General features: G+C 44.7%; 1 protein-coding gene across 5 annotated transcripts in view; it reads right to left on the reverse strand.

The window, feature by feature from the left end:
• B4GALT6 (beta-1,4-galactosyltransferase 6) overlaps nucleotides 1-19720 on the reverse strand; it is a 68055-nt gene that overhangs the window by 16718 nt on the left and 31617 nt on the right. For 3 of the 5 annotated variants that reach the window (XM_007130543.4, XM_007130542.4, XM_007130544.4), the window contains one exon: nucleotides 4949-5073. The exons of the other annotated variants lie outside the window; for them this stretch is intronic. In XM_007130543.4, coding sequence (XP_007130605.2) covers nucleotides 4949-5073 — 125 coding nt within the window. The remainder of the gene's footprint in view (nucleotides 1-4948; nucleotides 5074-19720) is intronic. 5 annotated transcript variants of the gene reach the window in all.

The raw sequence follows: 19720 nt of genomic DNA on the forward strand, positions 1-19720 counted from the left end.
GAAACAGGCTCACAGATGTAGAAAAGAAACTTATGGTTACCAAAGGGGAAAGGGGAGGAGAGGGATAAATTAGGAGTATGGGATTAACAGATTCACACTACTATATATAAAATAGACAAGCAACAAGGATTTATTGTATAGCGCAGGGAACTATATTCAGTATCTTTTAATAACCTATAATGGAAAAGAATCTGAAAAGGAATATATATATATATATATATATATATACTTTGAATCTGAAAAGGAATATATATATATATATATATATATATATATATATATTCACTTTGCTGTACACCTGAATGAATCACTTTGCTGTATACCTGAAACTAACATAATGTTGTAAATCAACTATAGTTCAATTAAAAAAATGCCAAAAAAATAATAAATTCCAAAATCATTAGATTTTCAAAGAACATAAGAATCAAAATATGTCTAATAACAATGTCTATGTGTCATTCTATATTTTGGATTTTTAAATACAGCCTAATAAACTGGTTAAACAGAAAATTATATAACATTAAACACAGGACTTACTAAAATTTCAACTATACCAAATAAATTTTACTAATGAATGAATAAATGCAAATAATTGACAATGCATAGGTTTAGGATCAGGTCCTACTTGTAAAATCAGGACATGACATTAGATGTAGTCAACAGAAGATAGTAACATTTACCTGTGTATTTTACATTACCAGGATCATACATGAGAGAAAATTTTAAATTATTAAAATAGTTTTATTTTAAAAGAGAACAATATACATGATTTCATATAATTGAAGACATCTAAACTAAAAACTCCACCACTGATTTTCCCTTAACGATGATGAGATAGTGGAAAAGAGAAAGAGACAATGGCTGTTATGAGGCTGATATTTTCATGTCTCCATTGATTCACATTTGGTAAGTGGTAGGGACCAAAGAGGCTCTGGTGCCTCTGCCAGCCCCACTCTGGGTCCCATTCTTCTTTGTTTGCTCCATAAGGTGCCTCTTGGCTTATGAGCCTGAGGACCACAAGGCTACAGAACAATACGCAACCCACACCTAAGAGTCCCTCCTGTACCCCACACAATGGCCACGGTTGGTGCTGAGCACTCCCTTCTGACTGAGGAGACTTGCTGACAGGCCTCAGTATCCATTGTTGGCATCTCCACAGAATTCCCAAATCTATACAACTCCCAAAGCTGTTCAGGAACCCCTAAGTTTACTCTTAGGATAGGAAACTGCTATGAAAGTGAAAGGAGAAAAAGGAGTTAGATGGCAAGTATAAATCCCTACCACTGACCTTATCTGAAGTATATCAGTGTGATAGCTTCTAGCAAAACTAGGGTCGAGCTTGCCCTTCTTGGTTTTGAATTTGGCCACAACTTGGCTGCCTATGATGTAAATGGGCTATAAGAGCAGTTAAGACGCATTATAGATATTTAAGGAAAGAAGCTATTAAAAAGCTGCAGAGTCCATATTAAAGACAGCCCATATTAATTAAATACAATGAGGCTGAGTAATCAGTTGAACATATAATAATAAACAAAGGTTGTCATGGCCCCCTAATACAGTAATTTCTTCAGTAAAACATTTAAAATATTGAGTTGATTTTTCCTTAATATTATATGGAAACTGAGAGTATTATAAGAGAAAGAAAATGACCAGTGTCATGGCAAGTTCAAAGAAGCTAAACTGTCATTTTTACAACAAATGCATGAGACATATTATATTAATGAGACAGTTATCAAAGGTTTTGAATATGCCTAAAGTAAAGTTTTTATTAAAACAAAGCTAAATAGCACCTAAAAATTCATTTGGCACGTCCCTTCCTTTGGCTGTGGAATGTCACTGTCAACAGTTTACAATTTATTGTCTAGGAAGAGAAGATCTCGGTATTCTGTGGTAATTTATCTCAAGGTTTAATAGCCTTTGTTTCAGGACATTCTTTCTTCCATGTGCCCTAATTTGCTGTTGGAGCCACTCTCCTGTGAAGCATCTCCACCGGAGATAGAACTAAACATCTGGTCATTACCTTCGGAAAAACAAGAGTCATCTTCATGAATCTCTCCTCACCACCTCTTGTTCAAGCAAAATTATCCACATGCACTTTGCTCCCACTTTAAAACCACTAATCTTACTGAATTTATGCACCTATTTTTCATCCTTGCTCATTTTCTCCTACACTCACCATGAAGAGATTAGCAAGAAAAATGTTGACTACATAAATTTTCCCCACCAAGATTTTGTCCTAGTTTCAAACTTCAAGCACACTACCGCTACGATGTCCCTAAATGACATGGCTTCAGACTTGCCTACCTTTAAGGTTGCACGAGCCGTCCGCCACTGACTAAGACAGAACAGAGCAGAAGCTGCCAAGCCTTCATTCTCCTGCCATGTTTCAGGTCCCTCCTCCTCCCCCTCACTTCCAGTGCGGACAGGAGCTTCTTAAACAGGACGCACGCGATAAAAATTGCAGGTTCGCGTCCCCTTCCACCAACAGAATCAGAATGTCTGAGGACCGAGTTCAAGAATCTTCTTTTTTACCAAACACCCCAGGTAGCTCTGAAACACGTGGAGAAGACCCATCTTTGAGGAACCTTGGACTAGAAACAGAACTCCAGGCCACCGAGCAGATAACCCCATCAAGCAGTTGCCTGACTCTTTAAAGCACCTGAACCCTGAATGGAACATAGGTAACATCACAGGTAAACACTTCACTTTAACGACCTGAAAAGCATCACCTTCCTCCTCTTCCAACCTCCCTTTTAGAAATAATCTTGCCTCTACAAGGTCACCCGACCCGTGCTCAATCTTCCACTGCGACCTGCGATGTTCAAAATACCTAGGAATTGGTGAAATCACTAATTTTAGAAGATTAATTCCACTTAATTGGTCTTTGATGAACTTGGTATTTTTTTTTAAAAAGAAAAAGATCCTCAAATATTAAGAATCAAGTTGATAGCAGATGTTTCACATAAATCTAGTTACTTCTTGCTTCCTTCTCTCTCAACTCAGTTCCAAGATTAGAATGGAGCATTATTAGAATGTAAACAGGTGGCAGGGGTGAGGATTATTTGATTAAGTATAGCAGGTATAGGTCACCTCTCAACGATCTCCAAATTCCCTCTCTTACCTTGAGCTGCGTAGCTCAGAACTAGAGACTATATTCTGAAAAGGGTTTGTGCATAACTGAAATAAGAGCAACAGTACCATATAGTTCCTAAATAAAATAAGCCAAATTTTAGATCCCTGAATTAGCTGGCTCCTGAAACTTCACTTTCAATACTGTTACCTGCTGATTCACTGGAGTTTAGAGTCTACTGAAATCTGTAAGTAGAAACTACTTATGTGTGATATACCTCTCCCCTAGAAAATGAGACGAAAAACGCGAAAATTTAAAATCCAACATCTGATATAGACCACTGGAGAAAGGACAAGAAGACTTAATTTTCCTGATCCCAACTTATCCTACTGCTATACCACACAGTGTACACATAAGAGGTATACATCACGTGTATTAATATACATCTGAGAATCAACCTCCATTCTACCCCACAGCCTTTGTGATTAATTGAGTATGCTTTTTCTTCTGTTAGCGTTCAACGTACATACTCATCACCCAAGTTAAGAAAAAGAATTTATTTTGCCCAGGACATTTTTTAAAGTAACACTATGTAAATTGGGCCATATTTTATATACAAATGTGAGGAAACTCAATCATGAAATAGGAAAAGATTCATTTATTATCCGAATCTGATCTGGGAAATAGTATAAAACAACTTCAATATAGAATGTGTTGACAAAATCTGTACTGGAATCCATTTCAGCAGCTTTACAACTTGTTTGAGGGAAAAAACCCCAAACATTTATTTAATAATTTGTAACAAGGCACGTATCTGTCTCATAAACTCAACGCAACAAAACTCGGTTTAGTGCTTCCCTTTTATACAAGGGAGGATAAGCTCTACGTTAGGGATGCAGACGTAAATAATACACATCCCCAACATCCCCAAACACAAAGAGTTCAAGGCCATTTAAGTCAGAGGGCTTTTATCATAAGCGTAACAGCATACAATTCTCCTTCCCAGGAGTGACTTTTTTTGGTACCAAAAGACAAACATTTTAGCAAAATACTGATATTTAAAAGAGGAACTGAAAACTGTTTCCAGATTCAGGCTACAGCACAATCCTTCAGGATGTAGTATCTGATTTAATCATATGTAGTTTTCACTTGAATTACATAAATGCTGTTTCCTATTCAAACATAACATTACATGAACACATGCTTATTAACCAATTTCACAGTACTGAGAACAACTTTGATTTAAACCATGGTTTTCAATTTTTTTTAAGCAGCAGGGGCAGGCCCACTTCCTTATAGTTTTTCAAACAAAACATTAAAAGTAGGATTCTGATATATCAAAAAGATTAAAAGCCTGTGCTCTGCCTTCTGAAACAGAGGCAAAGAAGAGCTCGAAGTTCTTCTTTTTGTGTCCTGCAGTGACCGCCGAGCAGCATCTTTAGAATGCTGGGACTCAGGAAGCTCAATGCTGGGCCCAACTGGAAACCACTGTTTCCAGGCCTTGGTGGGGCTATGCCTGTAGGTGTCAGTAACCACTAGGGACAGCAGTGGGAAGCAAAGAAATCACAGCCTCTCTTCCAAACAGAACAGGAAAAATCATCTGTTTTCCAAGCCAATCTCAAGTGAGGTACTTATCACCAGGATCTCCAAGAGACTGAACACAGGAGCATGTATCTGTATACGCACAGGTGCCGCTCATCTTCACAGGTAACATGATTAACTCACATTTGGACTGTGAATACTTACACATTAAACACAAACATTTTGATGTCTTAAATTTATCAAGACAAAGGGATATGACTATATATTCTGAATCAAACACACTTCTCCTCAAATGCACAGTAACAGTCACACTACTTATGAAAAAATGGACCTCACCTTCCACCTGGGTTTACAGTCTTTAGGCCTCCAGTGACCTCCTGGCTCAATATCTAAATCCTTGGAGAAGAGGTGATGAATTTCATCAAAACTGACTTCACTTACATTGACATTGAGGAATCCCCCTAAAAGGTCAAAAATGTGAAGAATTGTTTTAATACGAAGTCAGACAAACAACAATCAGTAGGGTGATGGCATAATGTAGTTGCTGGGACAGTACCATTTATTCCTGTTATCACCATATAATTGTTAATATCACCCTTCAGTTTTAGTTTGGATGATAAATTATATGGTCATCCTACTATCTTTGGTAAATCAGCCAAAGAAAATCAGAGCACTTAAACTTTTTGCTTTTGAGTAATATGGTGAATATTATAATATTCCCTGGGAAATGTTTGCATGTCATTACAATGTAGCTTATCATTCCAATTTATTCAAGTATTTAAAAACTATTTTTAAATTTCAACATAATCAACACAGGAGACAATGAACACACAGTACGTAAGAGTTAATTAAGCAGTTAAGTTTGACGGGGAGCTGAATCTTAGCTTCTATGTACTGGGGAAATTATCTAACTTCTCTGTGCCTCAGTTTACTTATCTGTAAAAAGAGATGGTAATACCTGCCTCCCGCTGTGGTTGTATCTATTAGATGAAACAATGCCGGGCACAAAGGTACATATTCAGTAAATTTAGCTACTATTACTGTCATCTACTTTACTGACATTTCTTCAGGGAGAGAATTCACAAACACAATTCAACAAATTTATTTTGAGCACCTACCACGCATCCCCTTGACATGCAAAACTGAAAAACTATAAACTTCTAAGATAAACTTCCTGGTCGACTAAGCACTCACTCTCCAAATTAACAAATATATGATATTCCTAGAAATGTTTTTCCTAACAGTTTTTCTAACGTGTACCATGGAAACAGGAATGACTCTTGGATGGAAAACCACTTCCATTACCTCAGTCAAAACCAACTAAGAATTAAGAGAACCAAGGACTAACAGAACTAAGTTCTTTCACCTCCTTGTCTCATGAAATACAAACCAACAACTATTGAGGTTTCCCATTTCAAGTCTTCTGAGCTCAGTGGCCATGATTCCACACATACAGTCAGCCCTCCATATCCACAAGGCTGGTTGAAATCTGTGGGTGCAGAGCCCACATATGGAGGGCTGACTGAAAGGGACTTGAGCATCCTCAGATTTTGGTACCCTGGGGGTCCTTGAACCAATCCCCCTTGGATACTGAGGGATGACTGTAAAACACTCAGTTCCTCTTTGAGGGAGCTTCCTTCCTTTCCTCTCTCCCTGCTATTCTATATATTCTATAAGGTTTCACAGCCACTCGTCTACCCATCCCCACTCTTCATCCTAAGTAGGAAGGAACGTCCGTCAGGGGCTTCCACTAAGCACTTAGGCATACTAGAGAGAAGTATTTCAAAATGTAAATGCCTAGGGCTTCCCTGGTGGCGCAGTGGTTGAGAGTCCGCCTGCCGATGCAGGAGACGCGGGTCCGTGCCCCAGTCCGGGAAGATCCCACATGCCGCGGAGCGGCTGGGCCCGTGAGCCATGGCCGCCGAGCCTGCGCGTCCAGCCTGCACGGAGCCTGTGCTCCGCAACGGGAGAGGCCACAACAGTCAGAGGCCCGCGTAACACAAAAAAAAAAAAAAAAAAAAAAAAAAAGTAAATGCCTAGGTTTCACAGAGTAAGCTAGGAAAAAATATGCGATCTTCTAATGTCTGCCTGTTCTCCTGACAACGTTTGCTGTCTTTCATAACCAAATACCCATCCTTTAGTGTGACAAGATATGCAAAGTAGCTAATCTTAGAAAGGTCAGATTTACCTAAAGAGTAACCTAGGAACTTACACAGAAAGGACAGATCAAATGTGAGATCCATCGGTCAATGTGAGTACAGACTACCATGACTCAGCTGACAAAACAGACTCTAGCACTGTGATAAGACAAAATTCACACAAATAAATCTGATGCATTTAATGGTAAGCATAATTCCTAAAATGACAGTAATTAGGCTAAATAATAAGCCGTTCATATAAGGAACTGAAGTTGGTATTCCTTAGGCACTTTTAAACCAATTTTTTTGCCTTTTTCCAGCTTTATAGCTTCAACAGCTGTAACCAACATTATTGTCAGCAGTTTTCTCCAGTATCATTTGCAGTTTAATTTTCATCTTGAACACACATGTGCCAGCAAATTAAGAGGCAGGCCTTATATCTTTCTTCTCAGTAGACAGGGCCTCTGGCCATCACTTACAATCCCTAATGCCCAAGGCACCTGAAGTTCACCTCCCTCTCCATCGACCCCCCCATTCACATTCCTCAGAGACCCTTAGCAGCTTTTCTATGTGCTTATTGCTCTTTGATCTGAAATCTTAATATCTTACTGGCTGAAGGCCAAAGATGACCCAGTGGCATGAAGCTGTCATGCCAGGAGTAATAGCAACATCACTATTGGGGGTGGGTATGAAAGGATGGGGGACAGGCTCCAGGACAGGCAGTGCCACCGCTGGAAACAGCAAGTGTGTGATCAGAAAGAGAGAGAAAGAAAAATAAACACTAATTAGTGGAGGTGGGGGGGGAGGAATGAGAAAAACAACTTTTGTTTCTCCGAAAAAATAACCACTTATTTCTGAGTTGCTGCCTGTGCATTTCACAGTGTGATACCCCTGCTCACACCCAGGGTCTGGATATTTAGATAAGAACTTGAGTTTAGGGACTTCCCCGGTGGCGCAGTGGTTGCGAGCCTGCCTGCCAATGCAGGGGATGCAGGTTCGAGCCCTGGTCCAAGAAGATCCCACATGCCGCGGAGCAACTAAGCCCACGTGCCACAACTACTGAGCCTGCACTCTGGAGCCCACGAGCCACAACTACTGAGCCTGCACTCTGGAGCCCACGAGCCACAACTACTGAGCCTGCACTCTGGAGCCCGCGAGCCACCGCTACTGAGCCCGCGCACAGCAACAAAGACCCAACGCAGCCAAAAATAAATAAATAAATACATAAATTTATTTTTTAAAGAAAGAAAGAACTTGAGTTTAGGATTCCCACCATTTAAGTGCCTGCTCTGCTTCTCCCGGGGAACCTTTTAAAATAAACACTCAGAGTTAAGCCCGCAAAAAGTTAGTGACCTCCACCCCGGCAACCTTGTAAGTCCTAGGTGCTTGCTGCCCTGGTCTCTATCTCCGGCTGGCTGGTGACCTGGGATGGAGGACGGCACTCCCTCGCTCACTGTGCCCTGGCCCCCTCTGGGATCCGTGAGTAAACCCTGAGACTCTACTTCCTTTGTGTGGGTGGACTGAAACTGCACCTTGCATCAGAATGACCCCCTGGGCTCCACTTCCCCAGAGTGGGAGCTCGGATGCCCGGGGAGCTACCTGCCAACCAGTAAGGGTGGCTAGTGCCCCTCACACGGCAGGTCATAATCCGCATGTTCTTAATTCAGTGCACCAGCTCCAGATGCTCAATACAGCTGAAGAGGAGGATGGGATCGTAGGCGCAGTCTGTACGCCCATCCGATGCCTTGGAGCCGCGGGTGGCTCTCTTCCCCCTCCAGACCGCTCAGTCTCCCTGGGAGGATCCACTGCTGGCTGGCAGTCAGTGCCGCTGCGCTGCACCGTTGTGTGTTGTGCCGCCGGGCTGTGCTGAGAATTCCCAGCCTAAAGTGTTGGTGCTGTAAAAGGTCAGACTCCACTGCAGAGACGAGCCAGCAGGCCCCAGTCTGAAGCAGCTCTGTCTCCCATTATTCTCCAAAGGAGACCCCACTCGGTGTCAGGTGTGGAGGTGATTGGCGACCATCACATATGCAAGTCTGGGCACTGGGCCAAGGCGAGCTAACCTGGACGGTCAGGATCTGCCTCTTTCCCCCACACAGGGACAGGGCTGGGGGGCAGGCTGTGACATACTGGGAGCCAAGGAGAGCTCCTCAGGGCCCTGGAGCCAGAGGGGCAGGCTGGCTGCTGGGCCCACTGTGTTGGGTCAGGACCGGGTGCTGAGCCTGGGGAGCCAGCCTAACCCCTGAGGAGGCAGCGCTAGCAGGGCCATCGTGGCACCCGGGAGGCAAAACGCTGCAAGGCAAGCGCATCACATGCTGCTAAAAGTGGGGCCCCAAGCGCTTGGTACCGGCTCCTCCCACGTTCCCAGAGGAGGTTAAAAAACTACTAGAAGGGCTTCCCTGGTGGCGCAGTGGTTGAGACTCTGCCTGCCGATGCAGGGGACACGGGTTCATGCCCCGGTCCGTGAAGATCCCACATGCCGCGGAGTGGCTGGGCCCGTGAGCCATGGCCGGTGAGCCTGCGCATCTGGAGCCTGTGCTCTGCAACAGGAGAGGCCACAACAGTGAGAGGCCCGCATAACGCAAAAAAGAAAAAAAAAAAAGACGCAATAAACCAGATAGATTTAATTGATATTCATAGGACATTCCATCTGAAAACAGCAGATTACACTTTCTTCTCAAATGCACATGGATCTTTCTCCAAAAAAAAAAAAAAAAAAAAAAAAAAAAAAAAAACTACTAGAAGCCTGTGAGACCCCCATGGCTTGGGCGTTACGGAGCACAGTGGCATATCTACATGCCAAGTTGTGAACGCTATGTTCTCGGGGCCTGGAGCTTGCCCAAATACATCTGCTAATGTTGCACCGGTGGAGGTGGCAGTGGACCGTGACCCTCAGCAGTTGACTGGGACCCCCTAGAACGGGAGGTGGCAGCACAGGAGTTAGGAAAGAGGCGACCTCTGTCCCAGGCGTTCCCTGTTACAATCCATCATACCAAAACATCCAATGATGGCCAGTGTGAATGAGGAACAGAGACACCTAACTATACCATGATAGAAATGCAAGATTTTTTAGAAAAATTCGTTCAAAAGAAGAGAGAGAAGGGCACTGATTGGCTCTTAGGGGTCTTTGGAACTGGTTCCGAGCTTTGTTTACAGAGAAAGAGACCCCTCCAAGCCTCCAAGCCCACAGAGACAGAAGGAAGAAGCTCAGCCTCCCTCACAAGATGAGCAACAAGCTCTCTATACTGGCAGCTCCAGAGATCAGGGTCCCTGATGACTTAATCTCGGGACAGCTGAATGCAAATTAGAAGCCTTTGTTCAGGTGCTGCAGGCTCTTCAGGAGACTGTGGTCCCATCCCAAAGGATGATGCTGTCACCTCTCAGAACGCTCCCGCCCCAGCAGCAGAACCCAGGATCCCACACCCTGCTCTGTGAGAGTGACAGCCACCAAGGCCCCTGTCCTAGGGACCCTGCAGTTCCCTGAGCTTGTCCCTCCTCTTGGAGACAACCACCTGTTCACTTCTCTAATTATCCACTAGGATGCTCTCATTGACACTGGAGCCCAAATTAGGTTGCTTCCCTGAGCCCCTCCAAACATAAATGAAGGGCACCCTGTGAATTACAAGGCATAGCAAGTAGGACAGCAGAAGTCACTACTGGAACTACCTTTTTAAAAAATATTTTAGTGGTGGCCCCTTAACCCTACCTTTTCCTGACATGGGTATGGATGCCCTGACCACATACATGGAGGAACAGGACCCACACCTGGTCCCAAGGAGTATAATCCCCACCATCTTGGGCCTTGCAGCTCTGCCACCCGGCGGGGAACCCTGACTCCTCTGGCTTCCCTGATTCCGCAGCCTGTGCCCACCATGGGTCCCAGGCCCCGGTGTCGTCACACACGTGGTTCTCCACGCTTTTCTCCTTCCCTCCACCTCCCCGCACCCCGGAGTCCTGTCTGCTCACTCCAGGGCACTTCAGTCTCCCTGAGAACACTCACATCACTGAACAGACACCCCCAATTCAGCTCTCTGCCCCCTCATGTCAAAGCCTGCCATTATACTGGGAGGAGGTCTGCTACTACCCTCAACAGGACTGAGGCGCCTCAAGGTGACCCTGCACTGAGCATAAAACAACACGTCATGACAGCAAACCCCAACCTGGGAGCCAAGCCGGCGGAGCACTCTGGGTTGTTAGAGCAAAAGCCGGCCTTAGCGCAGCAGCAGCAATGTGATTCTTTAGCACAGACAGCTTGGGTAACCGTTTAGCTCTAGACTACTCACTGGCCCAGGAAGGAGGTGTATGCGCTGTAAGGGGCACCACCTGCCGTGTGTATATTAATAACTCTGGACAAACTCAGACAAATTTACAAAAGGTGGCCCGAGATGTGGTACTAGTATTCCACAATCTCACCTAAGTTTTAAATCAAATACCTATCTTAACCTTATCCAAGGGCTTGGATTTATCTTCTTGGCTAGACCCCAACTGATGGGGGGGGAGGGGTTACAGACAGGATTTCAAATTGTCATTTGTCTAGTGATATTGCTGATGGCATTTTTGCTTTGCTCAAATGTTTCATGTGCTGGGTGATCAAAACCCTGCCAGGGGCTTTTACTATCTCCACCGTCCAGAGAGTGCCTATGATTTTCCCTAAAGATTAATGGTGAGGCATCATGGGATCAACTGTGATGAGAAAAACAACCTTTGTTTTTCTGAGTTGCTGCCTAGGCATTTCACAGTGCGATAACCCTGCTCACATCCAGTGTCTGGACATTTAGATAAGGGCTTGAGTTTAGGATTCCCGCCGTAAGTTCCCACTTTGCTTTTCCAGAGGCACCTTTTAAAACAACCACTTAGAATTAAGGCCAAGAAAACTTTGTGACCTCTGCCCCAACCACCTTATAAGAAACAGGTGCTTGGTACCCTGCTCTCCTCTTCTGGGACGGAAGACTGCCCTTCCCACCAGCTCTTTGCACCCTCCTCCCCAGCTCCCAGGATCCGTAAGTAAGAAAGCTTATGACTCTACTTCCTTGGTGTGGGTGTACTGAAACTGCAGCTTCCATCAAAACAACCCTGTGGGTTCCACTTCCCCAAAGCGGGAGCTCAGATCCTGAGTTGGCTACCTGCCAACCACGTGTGGGGGGCTCATGCCCCTTTATTCAAACAGGTCATAATCTGCATATTCTTAATTTAATATACCAGCTCCAGCTAGTCAACACATGGTATTAGAAAGAATACTTATTTCCTGTGCATAGAAAGTGAAGGTAAAGGGGCATATTATAGAGAGTGGCCAGGAGGAAGCACAGAAAAGATGAACTAGTGGTGACACGGTTTCCAAACTACCCTCAGTGGAAAGAACCTCTCGAGGTGAGCCTGTGGTCAGGACCTCAAGTCCTTCCTCCCTACTGCACCCACTAAGGCTACTCTCATCTCCTTTACCTACCAGGTGTCCCCTCCAGGTTTCACTCAAGAAAGTGTTTCACCTTCCCACACTGTTGGTGGGAATGTAAACAACCATTACGGAGGACAGTATGGAGGTTCCTTAAAAAACTAAACATAGAGCTATCATATGATCCAGCAATCCCACTCCCGGGCATGTATCCAGAGAAAAACATAATTTGAAAAGATACTTATGCACCCCAATGTTTACTGCAGTACTATTTACAACAGCCAAGACATGGAAACGATCTTATTGCCCATCGAAGGACGAATGGATAAAGAAGATATGGTATATATACACAATGGAATACTACTCAGCCATAAAAAAGAATGAAATAATTCCATTTGCAGCAACATGGATGGACCTAGAGATTATCATACTAAGTAAAGTAAGTCAGAAAGAGAAAGACAACTATCATATGATATCACTTATATGTGAAATCTTAAAAAAAAAAAAGATACAAATGAACTTATTTACAAAACAGAAACAGATTCACAGACTTAGAAAACAAACTTATGGTTACCAAAGGGGAAAGGTGGGGGAAGGATAAAGGAGAAGTTTGGGATTAACATTTACACACTACTATATATAAAACAGAAAATCAACAAGGACCCACTGTATAGCACAGGGAACTCTGCTCAATATTCTGTAATAACCTAAATGGGAAAAGAATCTGAAAAATAATGGATATATGTATATTTATAACTGAATCACTTTGCTGTACACCTGAAACTAACACAACATTGTAAATCAACTATACTCCAATATAAAATAAAAATTTAAAAAAGAAAACAAAAAAAACAGGAAGCATTCCAGCGCTCTAAAGCCAGGAGAGGAGGCATCCTGCTTTACTTGCAAAGAAGTAAGCAATCAGCCAGGCCAGCCCCCTTTACTTCACCTGCTGAGATTTCAAGGGCAACTTAAGAGGAAGGACCCAGTGAGCTCCAGGGACAGATCCCCGCCCCCCTCCACTCTGTGCTGCACCTGAGGTTTTCCAGTGGGGACACACACTCTCTCTCCCCAGTTAGAAATTAAAAGGTCAAAAAAAACATATCTATTGGCTGAAATCTATTTACCCAGCAGTGCAATCATTCAGCACACAAATATAAACAATGTAAATTGTGATTTTCACTCTTTGGAAGGTGGGACCAGGGTTAGAAAGGAAAGAGCAGGAAAACTGGACGCCTAAGAGAGGAGAGGCTGCCACTTACCGAGAAGGGAAGTGGAAGAAGACAGTCAGTGGTGAGCTACCTCTCAGGCTGCGCAACAAAGCCTAGGTGCCAACCCCTTCTGTGTTGTGTGGGAGGGAATAACGTGGTTGTACCACTGGTTACACGGCACATTCACTCTAATGCCAATTCAGCACGTACTGGCAAGACGTGCAACGACGCCTCCTGCTTTGGAAAGTGGGACCTGAGTGGCCTGGGATCCGTCTGGAACAGCACAGGCCCAAACCAAAAGTTTATGGTTGTGCAGATTACAACGTATCACATGACATGGTTTAGGATATTATTTTTTCTATTAAAGTATAATTCTTAAAATAGCAAATATTCAATACATACGAATTACACCTGCATTTAAATTTTACTTGAAATGTAAGAAAAAAATGTAAGGCATATCATCCCTAGCCAAAGAGCTGTTTTCTCCATAAATCAACAAGTTTCAGTGACAACTTCACTCAGTTTGGGGCCTACCTGTATTTCTTGGTATCTCAAGCCTAATTCTGGATGCTCTGGCTCTTGTCAGTATTTTACCCTCAGGGTTCCCAGTGTGCACCGCCCAAAGACCTGATGACGTTGTCAGAGAAACCCCTGAATTTCCTCTAGAAATATCCCTTCAGGTGAATTCTTTTCCAAAGTCAGAAAACGATTTTTACGATAAGGTGGCACATCCCTTCCCCCACCCTCTGGGCGGCTGACCGAGGTCAGCTCAGAGGCTGAAAGGTTCCATGAGTCATCTTGCTCCCAGTCACACACAGCCGCCTTTGAAGCCACCACTGGAAACTGCCCATGTCCATCGCTTTCCTTTGGCTTCTCTACCTCTTGAATTGTATAACGTCTACCTACACAAACAACTTCTTAATTATTCTTTAAGTGACCAAATCCTAGTATTCTAAACAGAGTGGTTTTTCAGTCACACATCTCCAGTATCAAGGGCAATGCCTGGACACAGGATGGGTGAATGAATAAATGGGTGGATGGATGAACGAATGGACGCGTGAATAGATGAGTAGGGGCGGCAGAGCTGGCCATGTCGAATCCCGTCTCACCTCCCTCTGCTTCCCTCCTCCCTGCATTCCCAAACCTTGGCTCCATCAGGTGCTAAAATGTGCCTTTAAGACATTCGTACAAAAGATGTCCCACATGTAGATGACCCAGCCTCCTGGACAGTCCAAGTTCTCATCGCCTAGTCTTGGCCACAACACACAGTTCTAACACCCAGTTTCCTCCCTGGCTCACTGTTTTCTCCTGCTTTACTCCGAATGACTATCTGTAACCTCTAGTTAACAGTCTTTGCTATCTGCTCCCAGCTTTGCCTTGTAATCCCTCCAGTGAACCTCTGGTCCACACCTGGAGGCCTCATACCCTTTATTACATTCTTCCAAATTGTTCTCTAGTCCCTGACTATTGAAAAAATGACAATCTCCTTTAATGTCATAACCCACCACCACTCTTACTATATTTCCTCAGTTCTGAGACACATGTCATTCATGTTTTAGCATTCTGACCTAGGGACATACCCTACAGTGTGTGCATTTAATGTACTGCTTCTTTCTTGTTTCCAAGAAGCCATTATGAAATTAATGATGTGGTTTGTCAAGAAAATAAAATATGGTATATCACATACCACTCTGGCCTTTTCAAAAGTGTTTTCTCGAACCATTCAGCTGCCAAGAAGTTTCCATATACTGTATCTCAATGTCTTTTCTAGAATACCACCTCCACTCCTCATCTTAAGTGAAACACTATTCTTCCTTTCAAACTGTGCTCAGTGCTTACTTTCTGAGGTCCACAATCTTGGAGGTGAGGCATATAAGAAGGTACTCTGCAGACTTATACCTACACCTCACAAAGAATAATTACTTCCTTCTTTCATAAATTTACCTCCTTTGAAGTTTACGACTTTCAGCCGAACCACCTTCCAATATGCAGCCACATGCACCGAGAGGTGCCCTCCTCTCCCTGGACATCCCCCATGTAACACCCAGCTCCATATTCACACCCTGAGCACCACTGTCACCTAGAATGACTGGCAGTGCCAGAGTTGAAGGCCAGTCAGTTCTGGCTTCAGCTTCTCTCTGCTGTCTCCACATTTTTCCTGTCTCTATGGTCTCCTAATAAAGCAGCTGATTAATTTTGGTGGAGTGGCTAAGAATCACCGGGCCTGCCTGTTGAGAATGGAAGGCCCGGGCCCATTCTCAAAGCCCCTGTGTCAGTAGACATGCGTGGGTCATGTTTGTGGGCACCCAGCTTTACCTGAACACATTTCAGGGGCTTGAACTACCCGCCACTGAGTCCTGCCTCCCAGAGGAAAAGCTACCTCTCCACTCTCCCAACCTCTCCAGCAAAGAGAAGCAGTCAAGTGACAAGATGCACCCGAAAGTGACTCTGAAACAGAAGTGAACATGAGGACGTGGGCCCTCTGCAAAACTTTCAATAAAAGTGCTGGCAGAAGCTTCTGGCATTAAAGACCCCAGGAGTGGCACCTCTGGGCATGTCTGGTCAGAGCTGTGATCTCTGCCAAGTGGCAACAGGAGATGCTGCCCAGAGTGGTCTGGGCCTTGCTCTGGTGGCTCAGCCTCTGAACCAACCTCTGTGGCCACCCAGGTTTTTTTAACCAGCATCCCCATGGCTTCTGGTGTAGATCATGTCTGGATCACACGTAGAGAAACCCAGCTCCACGAGTTTCACCCAATCATAGCAATGGACTGAATGTTTGTTCCCCCCACCCCCCAAATTCATATTTTGAAATCCTAACCCCAAATGTGATGGTTTTAGGAGGTGGGGCCTTCGGGGAGTGATTACATCATGAGGATGAAGCCCTCATGAATGGGATTAGTGCCATTATAAAACAGACCCCAGAGAGATCGCTCTCCCCTTCCACCATGTGAGGATACAGCAAGAAGACAGCCATCTATGAAGCAGGAATCAGGCCCTCACCAAATACCGAATCTGCTGACACCTTAATCTTAGATGTCCATCCACCAGAACTGTGAGAAATAAATATTTGCTCTTTAAGCCATCCAGTCTATGGTATTTTTGCTATAGCAGCCTGAACAAAGACACACCCATATACTCACAAACACTGTTATTTTCCCTCCCTTCCTGACCTGCCACACCTGATCATCAATTTTCCATGCTCAAATTCTTCAGCCAAGAAATACCACTGAAGAAAATCACGTAAGCACATAATCCCACCACTGAGGTGACAGTACCTAATTTACTGCCTTAAACATAGTAAGCTTTCAGCAGAAACAAGCATTATATTCTTTGTACATTTTGACCCCCACAGGGTAGGGAGGGCTCTCTTAGCTAACCGGTTAGTGAGCACCTTTTCATTTATGATTGCTTGACTCCACTTTGCATGCCCTACAACTTTCAAAATATCTACTCCTTTACAAGCTGCTCCATCCTTCTTGGCCGCCCCCTCACACGTATGTAGCCTCTCCTACTTTATTAGGAACACAGAAGCAACAGGCCTGAACCTCCTTAACTTCCCCCCCCTCATCTCCAAATGAACGTCACTCCCGCCTCAGGGCAGGAGGTGTCCCCCTACTACTTTCCAAGGCCAGTTCTTCGACCTAAGCACATTGTGTCCTGTCACTTTCTCCAGGATCCAGGCTCCCTGGATGCTTCCCTTCTCCTCCCTTCACTCCCCATCTGTCCAGAGTCTTCCCCTCCAGGCCCGCAGCGCTTAAAGTTCACTTAAGTCCATCTCTTCCTAAAACGTTGTCCCCTTAACCTCACCTCCTCCACAGATCCCTTCCCCCCAGTCTCCTTCCCTTTCCCACCAAACTTCTTTGTTTTATTCATTTATTATTATTTGGTCACGCCATGCAGCTTGCAGGGATCTTAGTTCCCTGACCAGGGATGGAACCTGGGCCCCCTGCAGTGGAAGGCGGAGTCCTAACCACTGGACAACCAGGGCAGTCCCAAACGTCCTAGTTTTAAACCAACTAGTTTTTACAGACTTCTGAGTCACCTCTCAGGACAGTATATCTTGCTTCTCACGCTGCTGCCCCACTGGAATTGTGCCGACTGTGGTTCCGTGAGTGTTCTTCGTGCCCAATTCAATGGCCTTTCACAGTCCCTCACTCTACCTGCTCTGAGGTATGTGACAAGGTGGAGTCCTCTCCTTGCGGTCCTCTGGAACACGGTCCCCTGACTCCCCTATGTCCCTGGCTGCCTTCCCTTCTTTGCTGACCACCCCTCGCACCTCGGACACGGATGTTCTCCAGGGGGTCCACTCGTAGGACCTCACCTCCTCTCATCTCCAGCCCAGATCCCTCTGAAGAAATTCAGACCCCGAAAGAACTCTCCTGAGCTTTAAACAGAACAGGCCCGACACTGAACTCATTCACTTCGCCATTCCCCAAATGTGAGGTTTATCCCGCATTATATGTTTCAGTTAACGGCCACCGAGCCAGAAACCTGGAAAGCAACCCTGATCCCTCAACTGGTCACCACGTCTCTTCTCTTGGGCGCCACAGCCCCGGCATGTGCCCGTTGTTCCTCTGGGGCCCTTGCAGGAAGCTCCTCAAGGCCCCTCCAGATCCCGGCACTTCCCCGTGCTCATCCATTTTCAACTTCTCATCAGGATCATCTTTCCAAACTACCGTCCTAGTCACACCATGTATCTACCTAAAGCAGATGAAGGTTACATTCCCTAAAGCAGTGTTTTCTGGGGCTTCCCTGGTGGCGCAGCGGTTAAGAATCCGCCTGCCAATGCAGGAGACACGGGTTCGAGCCCTGGTCCGGGAAGATCCCACATGCCGCGGGGCAACTAAGCCCGTGCGCCACAACTACTGAGCGTGCGCTCTAGAGCCCGCGAGCCACAACTACTGAGCCCATGTGCCACAACTACTGAGGCTCGCGCGCCGAGAGCCCGTGCTCTACAACAGGAGAAGCCACCGCAATGAGAAGTCCGCGCACCGCAACGAAGAGTAGCCCCCGCTCGCCGCAACTAGAGAAAGCCCGTGCGCAGCAACGAAGACCCAACGGAGCCAAAAATAAATTAATTAATTTTTTTAAAAAAATCAGTGTTTTCTTTTTTTGTTTTTACCCTCTTTTGTCCCTAGACCCTTGGAAAACCATGTGCCCTTATCTTAGAGAGATACACACCAGGCTGTAAATCAACCCTCTGCACACACCCTCAGGGGCTCCGTTCCCTCTAATGCCCACCTCACAGATGCCGACAGATTCATGGAACCCAGGCAGCCCTCGGACTGGTGAGTCCTTTACACAGGGCCCTTCACCTCCCTATGCAGCACACATCCCACTACACACCCACCCCGGTCACAGCGGACCACTCCCCATCTCAGAACACAGGGCCTCCTGTGCTCAGACACTGCCCCCTCAGCTACCTGCTGCACCATCCTACAAGACCCACTTCCAATGTCCCCTCTCTCTGAAGTCTCTCTTTCCTTCCAGAAGGAAAGCGCTGTCTCCCTTTTGTCACATAACAACCGTTCCTCTGAATGTGTTACCCACTCCAGCCGGCAGGCAGGCACGTACTCAGCTGTGTTTCTCCCCGCCTGCCCCTGCGAACAACACAGGGGAGGCTGCAGGCGGGTCACGACTGCTCCGTTACCCTGCAATGGCCCCCATCGCTCTTCTACAATAAATGTGGGCATGACGGTTTGTTACATTAAGCGTTACCTGAGCTTCTCTGAAGTTTATAATTTCATCTCAAAAAGTCCTTGTAGCTTTTGTTATGCTCCTAAGGCTAGCAACTATAGAAACTATCAGGGTTAAACTGCAAAGGCAACTACTCCAAAAATGCTAAGGACAAAATATATAAAAGTCTTTACAAATGCATTCTATTTGAATAGGAATTAAAAGATAGGAAATCTACAGGTAAGTCCATCTTCATTTTAATGCAAAGTGCACAACTGACATTTTCCATCTCTAACCTCATCCAGAAAATCAAAACATCCATGCTAAGCACTTATTATTTTTCAGCTCTAGATAAAGTGAATTGTTAGCACGGAGAGCATCACATAAATATAATAAAACTGAAAGTGGATTTACCCTCTGGAGAATCTATAAATACTAACAATAACAAAGTATTCACTCATATTGTACAATTAACATTTAAAATGGATTTTACACTGTAAATGATTGTGAAATAATGCTGAAATCCATGAAATCAACTTTATGTGAATTCCAACTGGAGAAGTTCAAACTTCATCTTTATGGTAATCCAGTGCCAGCAAAAATCAAAAAGAAGTTACAGCTAGATAATCAAACAACAATTTTAAGCCTTAACTTCACTTCTGGTGACTACAAGAATTCAGTATCATACATACTTGAA

Source organism: Physeter macrocephalus, chromosome 19 (genome assembly GCF_002837175.3).
Source record: "Physeter macrocephalus isolate SW-GA chromosome 19, ASM283717v5, whole genome shotgun sequence".
NCBI lineage: Eukaryota > Metazoa > Chordata > Mammalia > Artiodactyla > Physeteridae > Physeter > Physeter macrocephalus.